Genomic DNA, 20585 nt, shown 5'->3' on the forward strand with positions numbered 1-20585 from the left:
TTATTTTCTAAGGCAACACAGCAAACTTCAATTACTCATGGACTGAATATTATATCTTACACCATTCACTTCTTAAACCTTATCACTGCTCACTAGAATTTCCCATCAACATTAAATTGGGATTGAGGAAACTGATGAACTGTCAGTTAAATTTCCTATTTATAAATGCTTCGATTAAAATTTAAGTTTAAAGTTAACATCTAATAGAGTTTTGGACTATCAATAGATAGGATTTTATGCAATTTCAATTCTCCAATGCAAAGTCAATTAATATTATAGACTGTAGCTTGATCCAGCTTGGTCATTTAAAAAGTAAATGGAAACTTTAAAAGAAAAATTTTCTTATTTCTCCACAAAATTTTCACTACAATGTGAAATGTGTACCTCTGTATAATGTATTAGTTATGATAGTAGACAATGGACAACATTTTGCTACAAATAGGTTTTCCTGAGAAGTCCGATTTACACGAACCACTAATTGTCCATATTCCCTTTAAATATAGAGAATGTCAGTACCCAAGGATGATTAGGGACAAGAAACAGAAGTCCACCTTTCCGTCTGAGGCTCTTAGTACCTGTAATTCTATTTTAGTTCAATAATTCCTGAAGGTGGTCTCCAGACCACCCCAGACCTCATATTCCCTGCCAAAGACCAGTCAGGGCAAGGCAGGGCTTTCGACAGTCACCATGGGATCAGCAAGTGCTACTCTGCTCTTTTCAACCTCAGAAAAACTGAGCCATGTTTTGAAAACTCTTAATATAAAGTTTCTCTTCAAGAGAAGCACCACCATCCTCAGCACTTGCATATAATGCTATAGAGCAAATACTGACTGAATGCCTACTCAGGCTAATGGCTCAAGAAGTCATGTTTTCAATAATGGGGTAAACTTGAAAAATCCCAAAAGAAATGAAAGGAAAAGCTGTAACAAGCTCTGAAAAAAGAAGCACTATTCATTTTTCTGGCTCAGCTGAAACATGGTTGCTTTCATTCATCAGTTAAAAAGAAGCCGGGGACACTGATACAAATAATCCGAGACATGCAGCTGAAGGCCAGAATGTCATGAGAAGACTCCAGAGGATGAATTTCCTCGGATTTCAATTAACTGTCAAATGTTACGCTGGGGCATAAATTATCTCCTGTACCACAAACTTTAAAAACAAGTCACAAAATCCATCTTAGAATATAAGTTTTTTAATTTTTATAAATAACTTATCTGTTACAAAGATAGTTTACCCAGCTAAATCACAAAACCATCAACTCAAGATATCCAAATTACGTTTTATTAATAAAACAAGTAAAAACTGATTTATCAATCTTCACATAGAACTGCAGATGAAGCTGAAAAACAAGGCCTATTTTTAAAACAAAATGCATCAAATGTTAAGGGCTTTGGGTTTATTGTCTAATTAACTAGGATTGTCATATTTCTTCCCATATACAAGATGCAAAGCCTGGAAGTTAAGGCTCTGACATTCATATAGAATCACCTGTAATAATCCTGTTTAAAAAATATTCATTTGCAAACATTTACAGTGGGTGACAGTCTACATTTATCTCCTATCTTTTGCTACATTTCAGCACTTCCCTTAGCCCCATTCTAAGCACTGATATATAATTTCATAATTCTGTTTTAAATGCATACTGTTATTTCTTTTTCTTGATTTCATTTAGTTATATACATTCCTGATCGTCTGAATATTTATTTTCCTTATAAAAATATATCATCAAAATAAAGAGATGCTTGAGGTTGCTTCAGTGTTCAAGTTTGCTTGTTTTTCTTTTTTTCCAGCTTTTCTTCAGTTGTCCTAAATATGACTAGCCTTGTTTTATAAATATACATGATACTGCCACCAAGTCAGGTTTAGAAACGGACTGCCCCAACAGTAAAGCATTTAAACTTCTCTCCAAAAAGAGGGCTGTGGGTTCTGCTGCTGTTGCTGGTTTTGAAACTGTACTTTCCCAATAGTAATCTCTTGTGAAAGTTCTGTGGGACACCAGGCAGATAAAGCAAGCTTAACCTTGTTGCTGTCAGTGGCTTAAAAATATCTTTTGTTTTAAGCTTCCCTGTGGAAGATAAAACGCTGTGTTGTGTCACCCACCACTGAAGTCAGTATATAGTGTGACCTATAGACGTAAGTCTTGTAATATTTTCTGCAATTCACTGTGCAGCATCTGCATGTCTTCACAGAACACCGGCACTCACGAGGGCAGAGTACAGAGTAAGGAGAGGAAAGTTATGTTGTGCATAGTTTCATTTCATTAATGCTTTTTTATTTTAAGGCATTGCTTCTTTCAGATAAGGCTTAAAAAGGGACATGATCGTGCTTAATCACTAAAAGAAAAAAAGAGAATTAGTTAACAAAAGACTATTACACTATACATATAGAAATATAAGAAAATAATAAGGAAGAAAAGAAATCACTTAAAGCAGACTCGAGAGATCTGTACAGTAGGAAAAGCTGTGGGATATTTCACTCCAAGTTTGTACAGACAATGCATGCTGCTCTCCTTTTCATCTTTAGACCCTAGATGCTGGCTTCACAGAGTGGAGATGTTTTCAGGGAAGACAAAGACAAGGCCAAGAGTACCACAGATTTGTGAAGTTCTTCCCCTATCCGTTGGCACTATGCGGCAGCAAACAGTTTTAAATAGTTAAACCTTGTTCCTTTTCTTCATGTTTGTAGTGTTTCACCAAAAGCTTTAAAAAAAAAAAAAAAAGCCATCGTTCTACTCTTTCCTCCTGTCAAAATTCAGTAGTGACATGAGGGGAAAAGGAACTGGGAACACCTAGGCATTAATATACTGAGAATTATCCATAATGGGCTAATGGTAACACTGTACATGGTTAGGCAGCGGGCAACCAAGTCTTTCAGCAGATTACCTTTCATGTGATGAATTTCAACTGCCCATGACATTAGACTGAGGTATTATGAGCTCTGTGGGCTGACATTTAACATTAGCACAACATCATCTTGTCACACCTTCAATTTGACAAAATCCTATGTAGCAGTAAAACTTTTCCCCTGATGACAGACTAGTTTCTTGAACTTCAGATGTGGTTTCAGAGAAGATATAGGGCCTCTTGGCTCAGAAATGCCTGGGCATCTCACACTGTTCACAACGGATTAAGGCCGGATGGTTCAAAAAAGTACAGGCAGTACAATTCCACTGAGCCCCCTCATCATCTTCTGTGTCTTGAGTCTTTGGTGTTTTGATGGTGGACCTCTGATCTGTAAGGAAGCAAAAGAGTTGTTTTAGAAGCAAAAATCACAAAGTCATAAGTTACTGGCAAATTTAAACACTATTTGTACAGGACAGCATGAAGTAGCTTATTAACCAAATGAAGCATCTAGCTGAAACTGACACACATGCTTGATCCTCACCAATCTCTCAACTGGGGAACAGCAACATGGACGCAGTGATTCCCTGAGGATCTCCTCCAAGGAGAAAAGAGTATCATTCCCCCCAGTTTACAGCAGGAAAAACAGAAGTCAATTCATACAGGAACTAACAGCCAAGATTCCGGCAACGTCACCTATGACTGTGACAAGGAGTCCTACTACAATGCAACACTCCTTGTGCACTTACGTCTCACTAAAGTCAGGGGTTCATTTCCCACTGAAGTAGTATTTATATTTGTTTTCTACCATGAATGGAAGTTTTTGTTAAATGTTCTCTACCTGCTAAAAATGTAAGCCTTGAGCAACACAAGTAAAATATAAAGATGAACTAATTCCTAAAATCTTATTTAACTATGTATCAACAACAGACGTCAGAGAAGTAAATCAGCATAAAATTTTACCATACTTTATTTTTCATTTTATTCTAAAATCATATTTATTTATTTATAAGTGGAGGTACTGGGGATTGAACCCGGGACCTTGGGCATGCTAGGCACGCACTCTACCACTGAGCTATACACTCCCCTGCTCTAAAATCGTATTTATTATGGAACAGTAGAAAGAAGACTAGATTGAGAGTTGTGAGAATGGGGTTCTACTCTTGGCTCTGCTACTGACTCCTGATTTCTTCGCTCTGTGATCTTAATCATGTATTCTCTCTCAATCAAATCTCTCTTACTTATAAAAATAAAGTCACTGCAGCTTTAAGAGGCCAATGTTCTACAATGTCTGAATGGACAGAGGTACCTTAACTATAAGGAGTAATTATATTCTTCCATAGTTATGTCTAAGATGAAATTACACTTATAAAACTACTTTTTTGGGGGGTGAGGTCAGGGAGATTCCATTATAATTTTAGAATCGTATTCCTACGAATTATTTGCTGGAAGTTTAAAGTAAAAGGACCATGCATAATTGGACCTCTCCTATCAAGGTTTATAATTTGTAGTTCTAACTGTGTTAAAACAATGTACATTAATCTGTAAATTCTACCCACTCTACTGAGTTGGTAACTAAATGATACCGCTCCTGCTATTTTAAAAAACAAACTATCGTATACAGTAGATGAAAATATAGACGTCAAGTTTCTATAACACGTTTAAAATATTTAAGTGATGCTTGGTACTTTGTGCCTCTTTAGCAGCACTTTATTTACTGATTAGTCTTAAAAAACCATTTTATTGCAAAATTCCCACTTTGGGCACTGGTCAGAATTTTTAGGCATAGTCACAATTTTTGGCATGTACATGAGCAACTTGAGAGTACTATTTATATAGTAACTTTCTTTAAATGGAGTAATTTTAGAACATATCTACTTAAGGCTTAAGTAAAAATACGTGAAAAATGAAGTCTAACGATACTACGTGGTATCCCCTAAAACACATTAAAACAAACACAGTTAAACAAATTTGACTTTTTACCACCTAAAATTATTTCACACTCCATACTTGGGCAATATTTTATAGAATAACTGTTTTAATCTGGGGATAATCCACTCTACTTACTAGAATTTTGGTCTCACTCAGGTTGGAAAACATTCTTACCTGGTACATTTTTTAGTACAATCTGTCTATCCTTTTTGTTTTACTACAAATGGTTTTTACGAAGGCCATTCAATCTGTACTAACACTTCAATCTATTATTAAATGGCAGCATCCTCTTTATTATTTAAGAAATAGCTAAGGTAATCAATAGAAGACCTACAATTTTTTAAATGGAAAATTTCCAATGGTTTTCTTACATCTGCACAATTTCTTTTGGTATTCAGAATTATGACTTTTTTTATTAGAGGTATTTGGACACTAAATAACCACCATAATTGAGAAAAGAGAATTGCAAAGGATGACTTGTGATTTTCACACTTCATTTTAGCTGTTAAAAAAAAAAAACTGCATTGTGAAGCAAACTGATTTTGAGAACCAAGTAAAACTCTATAGGTGAAACTAGTAACCCCCTATTTTAGCTTTAAGGCAAAAATAGATTCTTTATTTTCCAAAAATTGCCAGCATATAAGCTCCTATCTTTTGAGAAAAACTTAAGTAATGGATTTTTTTTTCTTTTCTTTCTTACTTTCTATCATGGAAAATTTCAAACACAGAACAGTAGAGAGAACAGTAAAATAAACCTCATGTACTTATCTTCCTTCAACAACTTTCAAGACCAATCTTACTTCGTCTATATTCCACCTCCCTCCTACCCTTAACACATAAGTATACTAGATTGTGTTGAAACAAAACAGGATCTTTTTACATGGAAAATTTTAGTTTTTGAGAGAGAGTAAAAAGATTATATTAAGGCAATTCATTCAGAGTCTAAAATACCCACTTTGCTTATTTTCAGAAGCTAGGTTATACCACTGTCTTATTTATTTAGTTAACACCCAAATAGCATCCACTGTCTGAACACTTGCCTACTCACTCACTGTGCTGAATGTCCTAGCCTCACATTTGCTCCTCTGTAACAACAGTTCATTACATTCTAGCTAACAATGTTTAAAAGTATTGGGGGGGAAAAAAAAAGAGGATATAGCTAGGCCTAATTAAGTTATACTTGAACAAAAACAAGGGAGTGGGGAGAAAAGGATATTGAATGAGAATGTGAAAATTCTAATAACAAAAGAACTTCTATGTATTTTTTCTTATATATATTATTATTTCTATACATTTTTTCATGCCTAGATTAAAAAAAATCCCACACAAATGTTTTGACATTTCTTAGTTTGGTGTGTATATAGTCTGTGAATATCAATGATGTAAAAATAATAGTAGGTAATAATTTTCAAAAATCATTCATCTGGAATTCAGAGCATTTTGATTATACAGAATTATGCATAAGCTAAATAAAACAGGATATTCATGAAAAATAAAATTTCAAGTGTCTTCCTTATTTGTCTAAAATTTCAAAGAATATAAGTTTTTGCACCTTTTTTTTTTTTTTTTGCCAAGACTTGATATTTTGGGGAGTACATAATGAATCCTAAGGATATGCATATTAAAGAGCTATGTACATTATTACATTTTTGCATCCTCCTCAATTCCCAGCATGTAAGTGAAAATATTTTCCTAATGAATCCATCCAAGAATGCCAATGTTTGAAGTAGAATTGCTAAAAATTTTCTAAAATCATTCAAAATGCAATAGTTTTCACACTTACTGGATACACTAACCTTTGGGTTTTGGTGGCACAGGACCTACAAATCCAATATTGTCATAAAAGTTATGAATAGCGCTGGGATTAAAATGTGGTCCTGAAATATATAAAAAAGTAAGTATATATCAATGTTTATAGCTCAAAAATATATTTTTTTAAAAAGCAAACATTTTCTTTCTAAAAAAAATCACAGTATAAATAGAACAAATGCTTTTCACTTATTTTGTGCCTCTAATCTCAAATTAGATATAAGGATTTCAAAACAGCTGAGGTAAGTATAATACAGTACATAATAGAGGTCTAAGTGGTAAATTGGGGAAGAAGTCCAACTAATGCTAGTAAGACAATACCAGAATTCGAACTAGACCCCTGTTCTATGTGACAAGATAATCTAAAATTTAAAAATTTAAAATATAATTTTAAATGACTAAACATCATCATAAGCAACTAAGTGGCCTGGCCTCAAGTAAGTATAAAAATCTTGTACTAATGTAATATAATGGTTCAGATTTTAAACAAAAGGAACAAGTTCAAGAATCATAGTTTTCAGACTAGCACTAACTTTTTCTCTCCAAAGTTAAGATATGGCATTTTCCATGAATGTTCCAAGATAAACAGCTTACTTACTAAAATAAAATGAAATAAATCATCTTTCAGCTTAATGGGTTTTGGCAAATACTTCTGGGGGGGAAGGTAAGAGAAAATAAAAATCCAAGAGTTCTTTAGCCCTATCTGGCTCCAAAGTCAAATATGAAACAGTAAGATAACAACTGATAAGTCTGTTTCCAGCTACAGGAAGAGTTGGTAAGTTAATATGAAGAATTTCAGCTGAGTATGCGCTGAACTTTACCTCGGGCTTGAAAAAGATCAATTTCTTTGGTTAAGCAGTCAATGTCAATCTGGAGTTGTCTATTACAACTTCTCAACTGCTGCATTTCTTCAAGCTGAAAAATAATTCCATGTGAGAAGGATCTACATCGAATTCTTGTGTCATTAGTTCAGAAAAAGTAGAGTTTTGCAAGGGAAAAACAAGTATGAATTAAGAGCATTTCTAGCAAACTAGATCAAGCTTTTATACTTATGACAGATTGCCTATTCTCATGTTCAAGCACAGCAGTCACAACAGTTTTAGAAAGACTTACTGAAGGTATTTGGGATATGGAATTTGATCTTTTCAGACGCCTTCGAGTTAGATTATTTTCCATTTCATTGACCTCAGATTTTAGTTTATCCAGCTTTTTCTTTTGAATCTCAAGTTCTCTTTGAAGTCGTTCCATTCTGGCCTTCTGATGTACCAATAGAGCTGCAATACATATTAGTAACAATGAGGACCCTCCCAGTTTAGTCAATTAACCTTTAAACTGCCTTGGGAAAACAAAACAAATGCCTATTTCTGTAACAAACAAGAGGCTGCCAAGAATCCCAAAGATAACAATAAAACAAAATACTGAGAATTTAAACATTTAAAATTTCAAAAATTTTAACTTAAAACTTATTTTAATTATTTAGGCATGCAAATATCACTTTAATTTGAGAGGTGGTTTATATGGCCAAAGACAGTATTATCGCCTACTGCTTCTCTACAGGCTCTAGTCAGTTAACCTACGTACTATTTTTAAATTCACATCAGACCCTTTGAAAGGATAAGCCTTCTACTCCAAAAAGTCTGACCTGTTTGGACTATGCATAAGGTATCCTAATATGAACATTTTACAGATATTTTAGAAGGGAATGTGGGTTAGGTTAAATCCATTTTGATGTCTGCAACAAATAAAACTGACTGATTTCAATTCACATGAATGTTAACATTAAATTGCTCAAACTGCAAATTAAAAACAATACCATTCAGATAAATCAAACATTTACATTTTCTTATAATCCAATTACACTTTGTGAAAATGTCTTTCTAAGATTTTTAAAGACAGAAAATAATCAATCAGTCTTGTCACATGAAGCTTATTAAGTCATAAAAACTGATACAAGTTCTTGCCATCTCTGGACAAGGTGAGCCTCACTTTTAAGGATACTGGACTGGAACTGAAGATACCTGAATCACTTCTATTAAAAGGCAGCTTAAGGGAGGGATAAATTAGGAGCTTGGGATTAACAGATACACACTACTAATATAAAACAGATAAACAACAGGGACCTAGTATATAGCACAAGGAACTATATTCAGTATCTTGTAATAAACTATAATGGAAAAGAACCTGAAAAAGGATACACACACACATATCTATAAATGAATCACTCTGCTGTACACCTGAAACTAACATATTGTAAGTCAACTATACTTCAATTTAAATTGAAAAATACTAAATTTAAATTCAATTAAATTAATAGAAAAGGCAGCATGGGATGGATGATGCTACCATGAGAAAACAGGAAGATCTGAAGTTACTGGAAAAGTACAGTAACTTCTAAAAATGAAAAATAGTAATTAAAAAGTCAAGCAGATTAAATAGATTAGATTAATGCTAAACACAGTCATCTTCAATCCAACTCAAATTTCCACGTATCTATAAGATAAGGAAAAGGCTACAGCACACTAAGGTACATTCAGGCCATTCAATCTAGCAGTGTACTTGAAACAGAATTGGGGTGTGGGGTGTGGGAAGCTAACTAGGCTGACGTACTTTAAAATGAACTTTAAATAGTAGATAATTTTTCCCAACAAAAATCTGACACTAATATAACCCACAAGTATTTCTCTCTGTAATTCTCCTTTCTGATTTACTGGAAGAAAAGAATACCAGGGCATTATGTTTCAAGTTGTAAAAACCAAGACTGATTTTGATACACAAATATCTTGGTATTCTTTCTCCTATTTTAATATATATTCTATGAATATAGGGAGGTGATTCTGGAGGTATACATGTTACTGGGAGAAAACTTGCTGTGTCTTTGCACATTCCTACCTATTCCCAAGCTTGTTTTGTCAGGCTTTTATTAATTTATTTTATTTGAATTGCAGAGGTCTATCCCTCTTATTTCCAAAATATTAGAATTCTGCACTAGGGTTTATTTATTCTCTTAAAAGAAGATGAGGGATGGGCTGTTATTTTCCGAGTAGGACAATGGAGGCACGGGGGGATGGGAGGGTATAGCTCAGTGGTAGAACACAGTGTTTAGCATGCATAAGGTCCTGGGTTCAATCCCTGGTACCTCCACTAAAAAAATACATATATGAATAAATAAACCTAGTTAACTCCCCTCCAAAAAAAGAAATACCGGGGCACAAAGTTGGAATGTAGGGCACAGCAAAGGAGAACTAAGAGTACATAATATACTTTCTTTCATTTCTAAACTCTGACTACCTACCAACTTATTTAAAAATAGTATTAATTAGACATTTGTTCAAATTAATGATTATTTAAAAGCAGCATTTCTTAAAACGAGTGGAGATTTTCTCCCTAAATGGTTTTTTATATATTTTCCTAAATATGTTAAAAAAAAAACTTTTAAAGACACATTTATTCAGTGGTTCTAATGACTACGTGATAATTTATGTTTGTGCTAAAATTAGAAATAAGATATAGATTTGTGATATATATAATTTTTAATTTAATTTTTAATTTTTTTGTTGTTGTTGGGGGAGTAATTAGTTTTACTTATTTATTTTTAGAGGAGGTAGTGGGGATTGAACCCATAACCTCATGCATGCTAAGCATGTGACCTACCGCTTGAGCTATACCCTCCCCCTTTTGTGATATTATTCAATATTATATATGGAGAGGGTATAAGAATAGATTTCCTGAGAAAATGAAACACAACTTATACTTTGAGTAGTCAAAATTTACCATGAGGGCAAGAGAGAACCTCAGGGTGAGAAGTTATTATAACAATAAGCCCCAGGCTGGTGATTTCCTTGGGGTAACTGGCAGAAGCAAATGCAAAGTGCTCTGGCAACCCCCTTCTACTACGAGGGAGCTAGTACTATGGGATCCACAAAGGAAAAATCTTCAGTGAAGAGCAGCTCTCCGTAGAAAAGTATGACCAAACAAGAAAACCATCTACTATGAGAATCAATGGCCCCAAAGGAGTTCCCCTAAACTTAAAGATTATATAATAGTCTGAAAGAAGCTATGGAAGTCTGCTTAAGATGATTATAACCATAACAGAAGAAACTAAAATATAATAAAAGAAAAAGTTGCTATGAATAAGATTTGGAAAAGTACCACCTCTCGAAAAGAAAAATAGTCACTGAAATGAAAAAGTCAAACAAATAGATTAAATAATAGATTAGATATAGTCAAAGACACATTTAGTGACCTGGAAGATAAATCTGTAATTATTACTCAGAATACACAGAAATTAAAGTGATGGGAAAAAAAAAAACATGAAAGGGGAGTTAAAAAATTTTACATAAATATAAAAAGCAGTTCCAAAAGGAGACAATAGAGAATGGAGAAGAGGCAAAATCTGATAGCTGGTAAAGAAAAGAAATATTCCAGAAGATAATGGAATAATTAGTTCCCCTAACTAAATTAGAGGAGGGATGAATAAAGAGATAAAGCTTGGGGAAATATACAAACCATGGATGGCTGCTTAAAGAACTACTAAAAATGTTTTTTGGTAAGAAGGAAATTAATATAAAAGGAAGAAATGAGATGAATAAATCTAAGAAAAAGTTCTAACTATAAAATGAAGGAAAAAGATCATGGCAGTGGGTGGGGTGGTACAGACTGTTTAAAACAAAGTAAAACTAAAATATTAGAAAAGAATAACAAGAAATTGGAAATACACAGATCAGAGGAAAAACATTCTAAGATTTTGAAAGTATTTAGAAAGAAAACTCCAATTTGCTAAATCAAATATACATGTTAAATATTCAGGGATCACCACTAGAGGAAGCTAAACAGAATACAGTTTCTAAACTAAAAGGAAAAGGAGAAATAAAGAAAATATGATTAAACTTAATGGTAGGAAAGGAGGGAAAAGAGAATTGGAAAAGCAAAAAATGACAGGAATAATTCCATATATAACAGTAATCACAATAAATCTAATTAAATGTATCTGTAAAGATACAAGAGATCAACAGCTACAGGCTGTTTATTAAAAAAAAATTTAAAACATAATTCACTAACCCATTTTTCAATATACTGAGAGCCTACAATGTGTCAGGCATTGTTGTAGGTACTCTGGAAATCAATGAACAAAACAGGTAAGAAACTCTGCCCTTCTGGAGCTTATATTACAGAGGTAGGAGAGATGGGGGGAGGGGTGGAGATAAGGGGGATGTGGCCCAAGAACAAAGCTCTAAAAACAAGGGGCTAGCAAACTATGGCCTAGAGACCCACCACAGCACAGAAAGGTTAAAAAAAAAAATAAAGGGGACTAAAGTAAAGTAATATTTTGCACTTTAGGCAGCACTCTAAGAGACACAAAGAGCAGCTAATTGCTGGAGATACATGAAGACTGTGATGCACTTAAGGCAACAACAAAATCCAAACCAAGCTCCCCTCCTGCCTAAATCGACTCAACCTCCTTCACACTAATATCCTGACAGGAAAAAAAGATATTCTAGTTTCTGGATGTAAATACTATTTATCTCAGTCTCTTCTGTTTCTTTACACACAATATTTGGCATTCAATAAAAAATTAAGAGATACATAGAAAAGCGAGAGAAAAAAATCCAACTTATCATAAAGAGAGAAAGCAATCAATAGAACCATACTCAAAGAGCACCCAGATGCTGAAAGTACTTGTCAGAGAATTTAAAAATAACTGATTAACATGTTGAAGGATCTAGGTAAAAAGGTAGACAGCATGTAGGAGCTGATGGGGTAATTCGAGAAGAGAGATGGCAATTACAAAAAAAAAAGTCAAATGCTAGAAATAAATATGGTTATCAGAGATAAAGAATTCCTTCAACAGGCTTACCAGCACTCTGGATACAGAAGAATCAGTGAACTTGAAGACAGGGGTTACCCAAATTAAACACAAAGAAAAAGAGGGAAAAAGAACAAAGTACCTAAGAGGTGAGAAACGACATCAGTCTATAGTGTAAAATACATGTAATTGGTGAAGGAGAACAGAAAAATAAGGCAGAAGAAATATGTGAGGAGATAATGGCTAAACATTTTCTAAAATTAATGAAAGACACTAAACCACAGATCTAAGAAGCCCAGAGATCTCCAAGTAAACAGTAAAGCAAAATAAAGCAAAACCTAGACACATCATAGTCAAACTACTGAAAACCAAAGATACAGAGAAAACCTTGAAGGCAGCTAGAGATATTCTGAAATTGATATATGACGCAAATATAAAATTGAAATAAAGTCAGTGTAGCAATATTCATTTCAGGAAAAAAAGCTGAAAGCTACATAGAAGGCCTACATTAGGAGATAAAAATCTGATTCAGAAAAAGATTTAGGAGAGAAGAAGGAGTCACAATTGCTAAAGGTACTGTCATAAGTATGTTTTGAAGTTTAAGAGTAAATTCTTCAGAATGTTTCTGAAACAGAAGAAATACTACATCTTTGGGAATTCACATAGAAAGGAGGTTCTGCAATGGCTAAAGATGTGGCCTGCCTTTGGGAGTAAAGGCAAGATAACTACTATGATTAGACTGAAACCCTAAACTAAAATACTGTGAATCCACTATTTTAGAACTTCTTTAAGAAATCTTTTTTTCTAGTGAAAACAAAATCGTAAAGCAGAGTTATGACTGTATTAGAAATGACAAACCTAATCTTTAGACTATTCAGGATCTCTTAAGTATGTCTTAATTATAAACAAGCTAAAAAATGCTCTGAATATAGTAGAAGAGAGATGTGATCTTGATTTCTCTATTAAGTGCCTGGATTTTCATGTGTGTAGTTCATTTTTCATTTGTGGTACGGCATTTTTAGATAGGAATCTGAGAAAGATGAATTACAAAGGAGTGTCAAGGCGAATTTCTAAAAAAAAACCCTATGAAAATTCAGCTAAAGCTAAACTTTTTTTCTCTAGTTATGGTTTTGACTGCAATTTTAACCTTTACTGTACAAAATATGACATAAGACACATCCACTAAGAAACATTACTAGACTTATAATAAAGAATAATAATTACAGTGTTTATTTATGAACACTTTGGCTCTAATCAGCTTCCACTAAATGAAAAAGAGTTGGGGGTTGATTGGGGAGAAAGAAATATGACAATTATACTTTCAGGGTCCAAAAGAAGGAGATAGCTTCAGAAGAGAGTCAGGAAGGCTTACAAAACAAGGGCTGTAGTTGTGGGATGAGGCTAGAAAATTTCATCTCTGTTATGGGAAATGACTATGAACAGGAATTTGAATAAATCCTTTAGACTGGCTTTTTGGGTTTTCTTTGTTTTGGCATATGAAAAGACTGTTACAAACAAAATAATATCAACTACACATACAGATGAATTAGGCTCATGCACAATCTAGTAATATGTACTTAGACAGAAGGGGTAATTTGTTACACAGACTCCAGTGGGTAAGCTAAAGGAAAAACTCTCGTCATTCCTATCGTTAATTTACATATGGACTAACATGGAATTTAAAAGCCAAATATGAAGAATCAGTTATATCAGACAGGACTTTGATGTAAAGATGACTGACCGAGCATTGTATTTATATAAAGATGATTAAGCATTGTATTTATATAATCTTCCTCCTGGAACCCCATGAAAATGACAGAGAACTAAAACTGACAGAATCCAACAATGGCATAAAGGAAGAAGGCAATTTATTGACAAGAGACTTCAACGAGTTTCTGGAAGGCTGAAAGCAGATGAAGTGGGGAAGACTAATGAAGTAGGGCGGAGAAGGCTACAGTCTCATCATAGACAAGGAGAAAAACCACAGACAACCTTACCCTGCAGAAATCTAGAGGCTCTCGGCTTTGAGGAACGCAGGTAACAGCAGGAGGCAGAAGTGAGGAAGGACAAGAAGGGGGCTTAACTGGATGTCTGCTCACAGAATGGTCAACCTCTCCTTATCCTACGGAAGGGCAGATTAGCTGCATGCTTATTCTTAAGGTTCCCCCAAAACCATTTCTCAAGCTGGTGCCCATACACAAAGAATGCTAGGTAGTGATGGTGAAGTGTTCTCTTGTAGCAGATGGCTCCTCACTTAGTCATTCATCACAAAGCAAAGCTGACCAAGTGACTAAGTCTCACTTTCTTACACAGGGTTTTCAGTTAGCCTTCATGGTCCTTCATTCCTAAACATGAACTACTGGCCAAGATTACCACACATCTGAGGAACATTTGACATGTCAAAGATCTCGATAAACAAAGAGAAAGGTTTAACCCAGATTAAGTGGAGATAATTTAGGAGAGACGAGAACTTAATTTCTAATTACTATCATTAAGATATCTGAGACAAGAAGCACTCATAAACAACAATATGCTAGGAAAAAGGAACCAGAGAACTAATTCTTAGAAATTAAAAACCTCACTGCTAAAATAAACATTTCATACATGGGTTGAAAGTAGATTTAAGGAAATCTCAACAATAGAACAGAAAGACGAGCAGGTGAAATATATTGAGAATATGACAGTGAGAAATGAACAGAAAATTGGCCCAGGATGTTAAATAGCTGATTAAAATAAGTTCTAGATAGAGACAATGAGAAACTGGAAGCAGAAGATTTCCAGGTCTGAAGGGAGACACTAGCCTTTAAACTGAATGGGTCCAGTGAATGTAGAACAAGGATGAGTTAAAAAAAGAAAAAAAAAAAAAGGACCTACACTTACACATATCATTGTGGTTACAGACTACCATATAAAAAACATATATGTATACAAATATGTACACTTTGATAAAATTAAAATATCTAATTATATACAAGTAGTTAGACCATAATAAGGAATAGGTAAAGACTGTGCTGCAGCTTCATTTGTGATATTTGCATTGTAATATTTTATTCAGCCAAAAGCACATTAAATTTCTGCTATTCTGGAATCCAAAATAATCTGAATAGTAATGGAGTTTAAGTTTATTTTTGTACTACTTGTTCAAAGGACATTAAATAAATTAATATCATGAATATCAATAAATTAATATCATGAATGAAGTATGAAACAAGAAAACAAAGTTAAGGGAACAAACTACTTCAAGAGCTTATATATGATTATTTTCTACTTACAAATTATTATCACATTAAAGGGGAATCTCTTTTTGTCAGATGAGTCCATTTCATTTTTCACTTGGAAAAATTCAGTATTTTAGATTTTTCATTATTAAGTACATCTCTCAATTAAACTGCCATCTCCTTGAGGGTAAACATTTTTGTATCACCTACTATCTAGTTTTAACCCTGAAAACTATAGGCAACTGATAAATATCTACTAAATGTAAAATAATAACAAGAATTTGACTTTTAATGGATAGTAAAATACTAATTTTATGTCCAAGAAATAGAAATATTGGTAAAACAAAAACTTATTTATTTTCAAGTCTCCTTGAATGTTTACTTTTAATATTTTTTTAACATTTTTTATTGATTTATAATCATTTTACAATGTTGTGTCAATACTTTTAATATTTTTTACTTAGCAAGATTTACTACATTGTGAAATATGGCAAGGCTTTTCTGCTGACACTGCAGAAAGATGGCTCTTTTATATGCTAGTTCTACCAAAGAAATAAGGAATGTATTTACTATTTCAATCATACAATGATTCCAAACTTAACTTCTACTCAGTGTCCTTAAATAGATTAAAAAAAGGAGGAAGACTAACAGATAGAGGAAAAAAAATCAGTACCTTTTAAATCTTCTTCAGTCAAAATTTAATTTTAATGGATAAAGATTTAAGCATGCAACTCCCTCTGGTGGTGGTTAAAACAACTGACAGGTAATTCAAATACATACTGGGACTCTTGAAGCATTCCCTACAGGCACACTAGATGTTTCATACAGCAATTTCAGAAAACTTAGAATTTTTACCCAACTTTTGCCAGCTTCCAATAAACAATGGAGACAATTTCTTAGTTATTCAACTTTATTTGTAAATAGAAAAAACCCTGAAGTTTCAGACAGTGTTACTAATTTTAGGCTTTTTGTAAGTGTAAATGACACCTAATTTCTTCACAAGTTAAAAAAAAAAAAAGGCAGAGAATTGAATGTGTATATTAAAAAAAGCCTTTTCCACTGGAAAACATACCCAAGCATTTATGGATACAAAGATCTTAGGCTTAATAGAAAAAAAAAGAAGAGGAAGAAGAGAGAAAGTTTGCCATTGGAAATGTAAAACACTTGTTTCTTGTATCTTTAAAATTTTTGTCCATCAGGACAATTTTAGATGCCTAAGTCAGGTACATGCCTAAGTCATTGTACCTAACAAGTCACAATGTCAGATTCTAAAATAAATCAAGATTTTTCTACTCTCTACCTGCTGACAGCAGAGATTTCTAGGTGTCTTATACACTACTGTATAATTACAGTCACTTATTTGGTGACTGAGTCAAGAAAGATTCAGAGATGGCAGTTACTCTTTAAAATAAAGCATGCTGATGTTTTAATTATTTTGCTCCTTTTAAGGACAGTATGAAGTCAGACCCTGCAACAATGCTGCAACTGGGGCTATAATCTGGGCAAGACGTTTTACCATAAAACTATGAATAATGATGCTTAATCTTTGTAATTGTTTTTAAGAAATTTAAATTATTTATATATTAGTATTAATAACAGATGAACATGGGACTGCTGCTAGATAACTTTGTTGGCATTTATTTGCACATAATTAAGACTCTGCATGCAATCTTAAGATATAGATACTAAGACTTTCAGTTTAGAGAAAAAGAAAACAGGCCTAGAGACACCAGAAGTGCCTCAAGGAAACAGAACTAGATGAACCATGGTAGGAACTGGGGGTGTTCACAGCTTAGAAAGGTGTATACTTTACCAGAGGGTATGGCAGTTATTTTCAAGTTTTTGAAGGGATGTCACATGAGAGAGAAATGAGGCCAGTTCAATATAGTGTCAAGAAGTATCACTATAGCTAAAGAAAAGATACAAGATTTCTGTTCTTTTTTCAAAATCTTGAACTAGAGAAGAGCTTTCTAAATAAGATATAAGCAAAACCCAGAAGCCAGAAGGAAAAAATATTAATAAGTTTGAATATACAAAAGTAAAAACATATTAGAAAAAAACAGATTAGGCACAAAACAAGCAAGTTCACAAAATAAGAAATACAAGTGGCTTAAAAATTAATATATGAAAGGATGCTTAGCCTCACTCATATTTAAAGATGCAAATTAAAAAACACCTGAACAGTACATTTTAACCTATCAGACCTGACAAAGATGTATTTTTTTCAATCACTTACACAATGATGGGTGGAGAGAAGAGAAAAGAACATTTTTATAAGTGTTGCCAAAAATGCTCCCCATTTATAAATATGGGAGCATAAGCTGGCAGAATCTCTTTAGAGGGTCTCAAAATTAAAACTGGCAACCCGTACTGAGGCAGTCATTAGCGTCCTTCACCAACTATTTCTGGCGCTCTGCCTTCCAGGTATACCACAGAATTGTGCCTCCCCCTTTACTCTGAATTAGGTATGGCTACATGGACTTGTCTTTTCTGAAGAGTAACGTGTTGGAGCTGAATGAGGAGTCTGTTCTGACATGCTGTATTTCCTTTGTCTTGCCTGAACAAGGACGGAAGCATGCAGATGTAGCTTTCCTCGACCTGTGTACCTGAGTGAGGATGATGCAGAACAGAGCCCACCAGCTAATCTATGTCAAGTGAGCTAGAAATAAACCTTTGTTGTTTAAAGATACAGTTTGTTACAGCAGCATAACCAAGCCTAAATGATGTATCTATCAAAATTTAAAATATACATATCCTTTGACCCAGCAGTTTTCCACTCCTGGTAATCTCTTCTGCCAAAATACATGAGTGTGGGCAAAATTTGTATACACAAGGTTTTTACTACAGTAGTTTGTAAAAGCAAGACCTTAAGGTTTGTAAGAAAGGACTGGTTATAGACTATGGTATAAAATACTATGCAGTCATTTTAAAAAGAAGCAGATATGCAATTCCTGACAGGGACTACTCTCAAGAAGATAAAAACAAACAAACAAACAAAAAATGAGAACGACAGAAAGCAAAATACTATGTTCCATTTTCAATTTCTAGAAGAATACAAAATGAATTTTTTGAGAGTAACTTGGTTGTCTCTGGTGAAGGGAACTTTCTATCATAAACCCTTTTGACCTGTTTGCATTTTTAAAAAAATCAAGTATATTTAGAAAAGTATTTTAGTGTAATCCCTATAGAATCCCAGATAACTTCTTTGTAGAAATTGACAAGCTGATTCTAAAATATATATGGAATAGCAGGAGACTCCAAACAGCCAATCTTAAAAAAGAACAAAGTAGAATTTACATGCTCCAATTTCAAAACTTACTAGAAAGTAACAATAATCAAGACAGAGTAGCAATGGCATAAGGACAGACATACAGATAATAAAATAAGAGAACTGAGAGTCCAGGAATAAACCCATGTGTTTATAATCAACTAATTTTCTACAAGGGTCCCAATACCATTCAACAGGGAAAGAAGTCTTTTCAACAAATGGTACCGGGACATCTGGACTGTCACATGCAAAAGAATGAAGTTAGACCCTTATTTCATACCATTATACAGAAATTAACTCAAAATAGATGAAAGACCAAAAGTTAAGCTCTAAAACCATAAAACGCTTAGTAGAAAACAGGGGTAAATCCTCATGGCCTTGGATTTGGCAATTGATTCTGTGATATGACACTAAAAATATGAAATAAAAGGGAAACAATGAAAAGGAAAACATAAATTGGACTTCAGCAAAATTAAAAACTTGTGCAGAAAGAGACACTACCAAAAAAGTGAAAAAATGACTCAGAATGGGTAAAAATAATTGCAAAACATTAGGGACTTATATCTAGAATATATAAAGAACTCACACAACTCAGTTAATAAAAACAAATAACCCAATTAAAAAATAGGCAAAGGATAGAAATAGGTATTTCTCCAGAGAAAATATACAAATAGCCAATAAGCACATGAAATGATCCTTGACATCATTAGCTAGAGAAAAATAAATCAAAACCACGAGACACCACTTTACAGCCACTAGGACAGCAAGAATCAAAGAAAATAGCAACTGCGGTGAAGGATGTGGAGCAATCAAAACCTTCACACACTGCTGGGGGGAATGCAAAATGGTACGGCCACTTTGGAAAACAGTCTGGCAGTTCCTCAACGGTTAAACAAAGAATTACCATATGATCCAAGAATTCACTCCTATATATTCAAGAGAAATAAAAAATAAATGTTCACAAAAATGTGTACATGAATATTTATAGCAGCATTATTCATAATAGCCAAAAGGTGAAAACAATCTAAATGTCCATTAACTGATAAATGAATAAACAAAACGTAGTATATCTATACAATGGTATAATGGGCCACCAAAAAAACACAAGCTACAACTTTTAAAACTTTTAAAACATGCTAAATGAGAAAAGCTAGTCACAAAAGACTGTATTAAGTAATTCCATTTATATGAAGTGTCCAGAATATGTAAATCTACAGAGACAGAAAGGAGATGAGCGATTGCTTAGAGCTGTGGGCACGGTGACAGGACAAGGAGGTAGGTATGGAGTTTCTTTTTGAGGTGATGAGAATGTTCTAATATTGGTTGTGGTGATCGTGATCGTTGCACATATATGATTGTACTAAAAATCACTGACTGGTACACTGTAACTCAGTGAACTGCATGGGATGTTAACTCTATCTCAGTAAATATTAAAATAATGACTACATCCCCATAGAATATCTTTGTTATATATACTGTAGAGTATGTATAGACTATATAATCCCACATATATTTATGTATAGTCATATGCATATTGTGTTCCCATAAAAAAAGTGTGTGTGAGAATGTGTGTGTGTATATGTTATTACAAAGGGAAAGAGGATAAAGAACTGCTAATGGAGATGACATCTGATAAATAAATGGTGGGATGGCTGGAGGAAGGGATAGGTTAGGGGCCAAAAGGAGACAAATTTTTATTGTATCTTCCTTTTTTG

At 33.7% G+C, this 20585-nt stretch overlaps 1 protein-coding gene across 3 annotated transcripts in view; it reads right to left on the minus strand.

Moving 5' to 3' along the window:
• Positions 1-1176: 1176 nt before the first annotated feature.
• TAB2 (TGF-beta activated kinase 1 (MAP3K7) binding protein 2) overlaps positions 1177-20585 on the minus strand; it is a 76317-nt gene continuing 56908 nt past the window's right edge. For 2 of the 3 annotated variants that reach the window (XM_074368195.1, XM_074368194.1), the window contains 4 exons: positions 7695-7855; positions 7403-7496; positions 6569-6649; positions 1177-3231 (listed from right to left, as the gene is read on the minus strand). In XM_074368195.1, the coding sequence (XP_074224296.1) occupies positions 3089-3231; positions 6569-6649; positions 7403-7496; positions 7695-7855 (479 nt within the window). In that variant the 3' untranslated portion in view covers positions 1177-3088. Of the gene's footprint in view, positions 3232-6555; positions 6650-7402; positions 7497-7694; positions 7856-20585 lie in introns of all 3 variants that reach the window. The other variant, XM_074368196.1, reaches the window with a different exon arrangement.

Source organism: Camelus bactrianus, chromosome 8 (genome assembly GCF_048773025.1).
Source record: "Camelus bactrianus isolate YW-2024 breed Bactrian camel chromosome 8, ASM4877302v1, whole genome shotgun sequence".
In the NCBI taxonomy this organism is placed as follows: Eukaryota; Metazoa; Chordata; class Mammalia; order Artiodactyla; family Camelidae; genus Camelus; species Camelus bactrianus.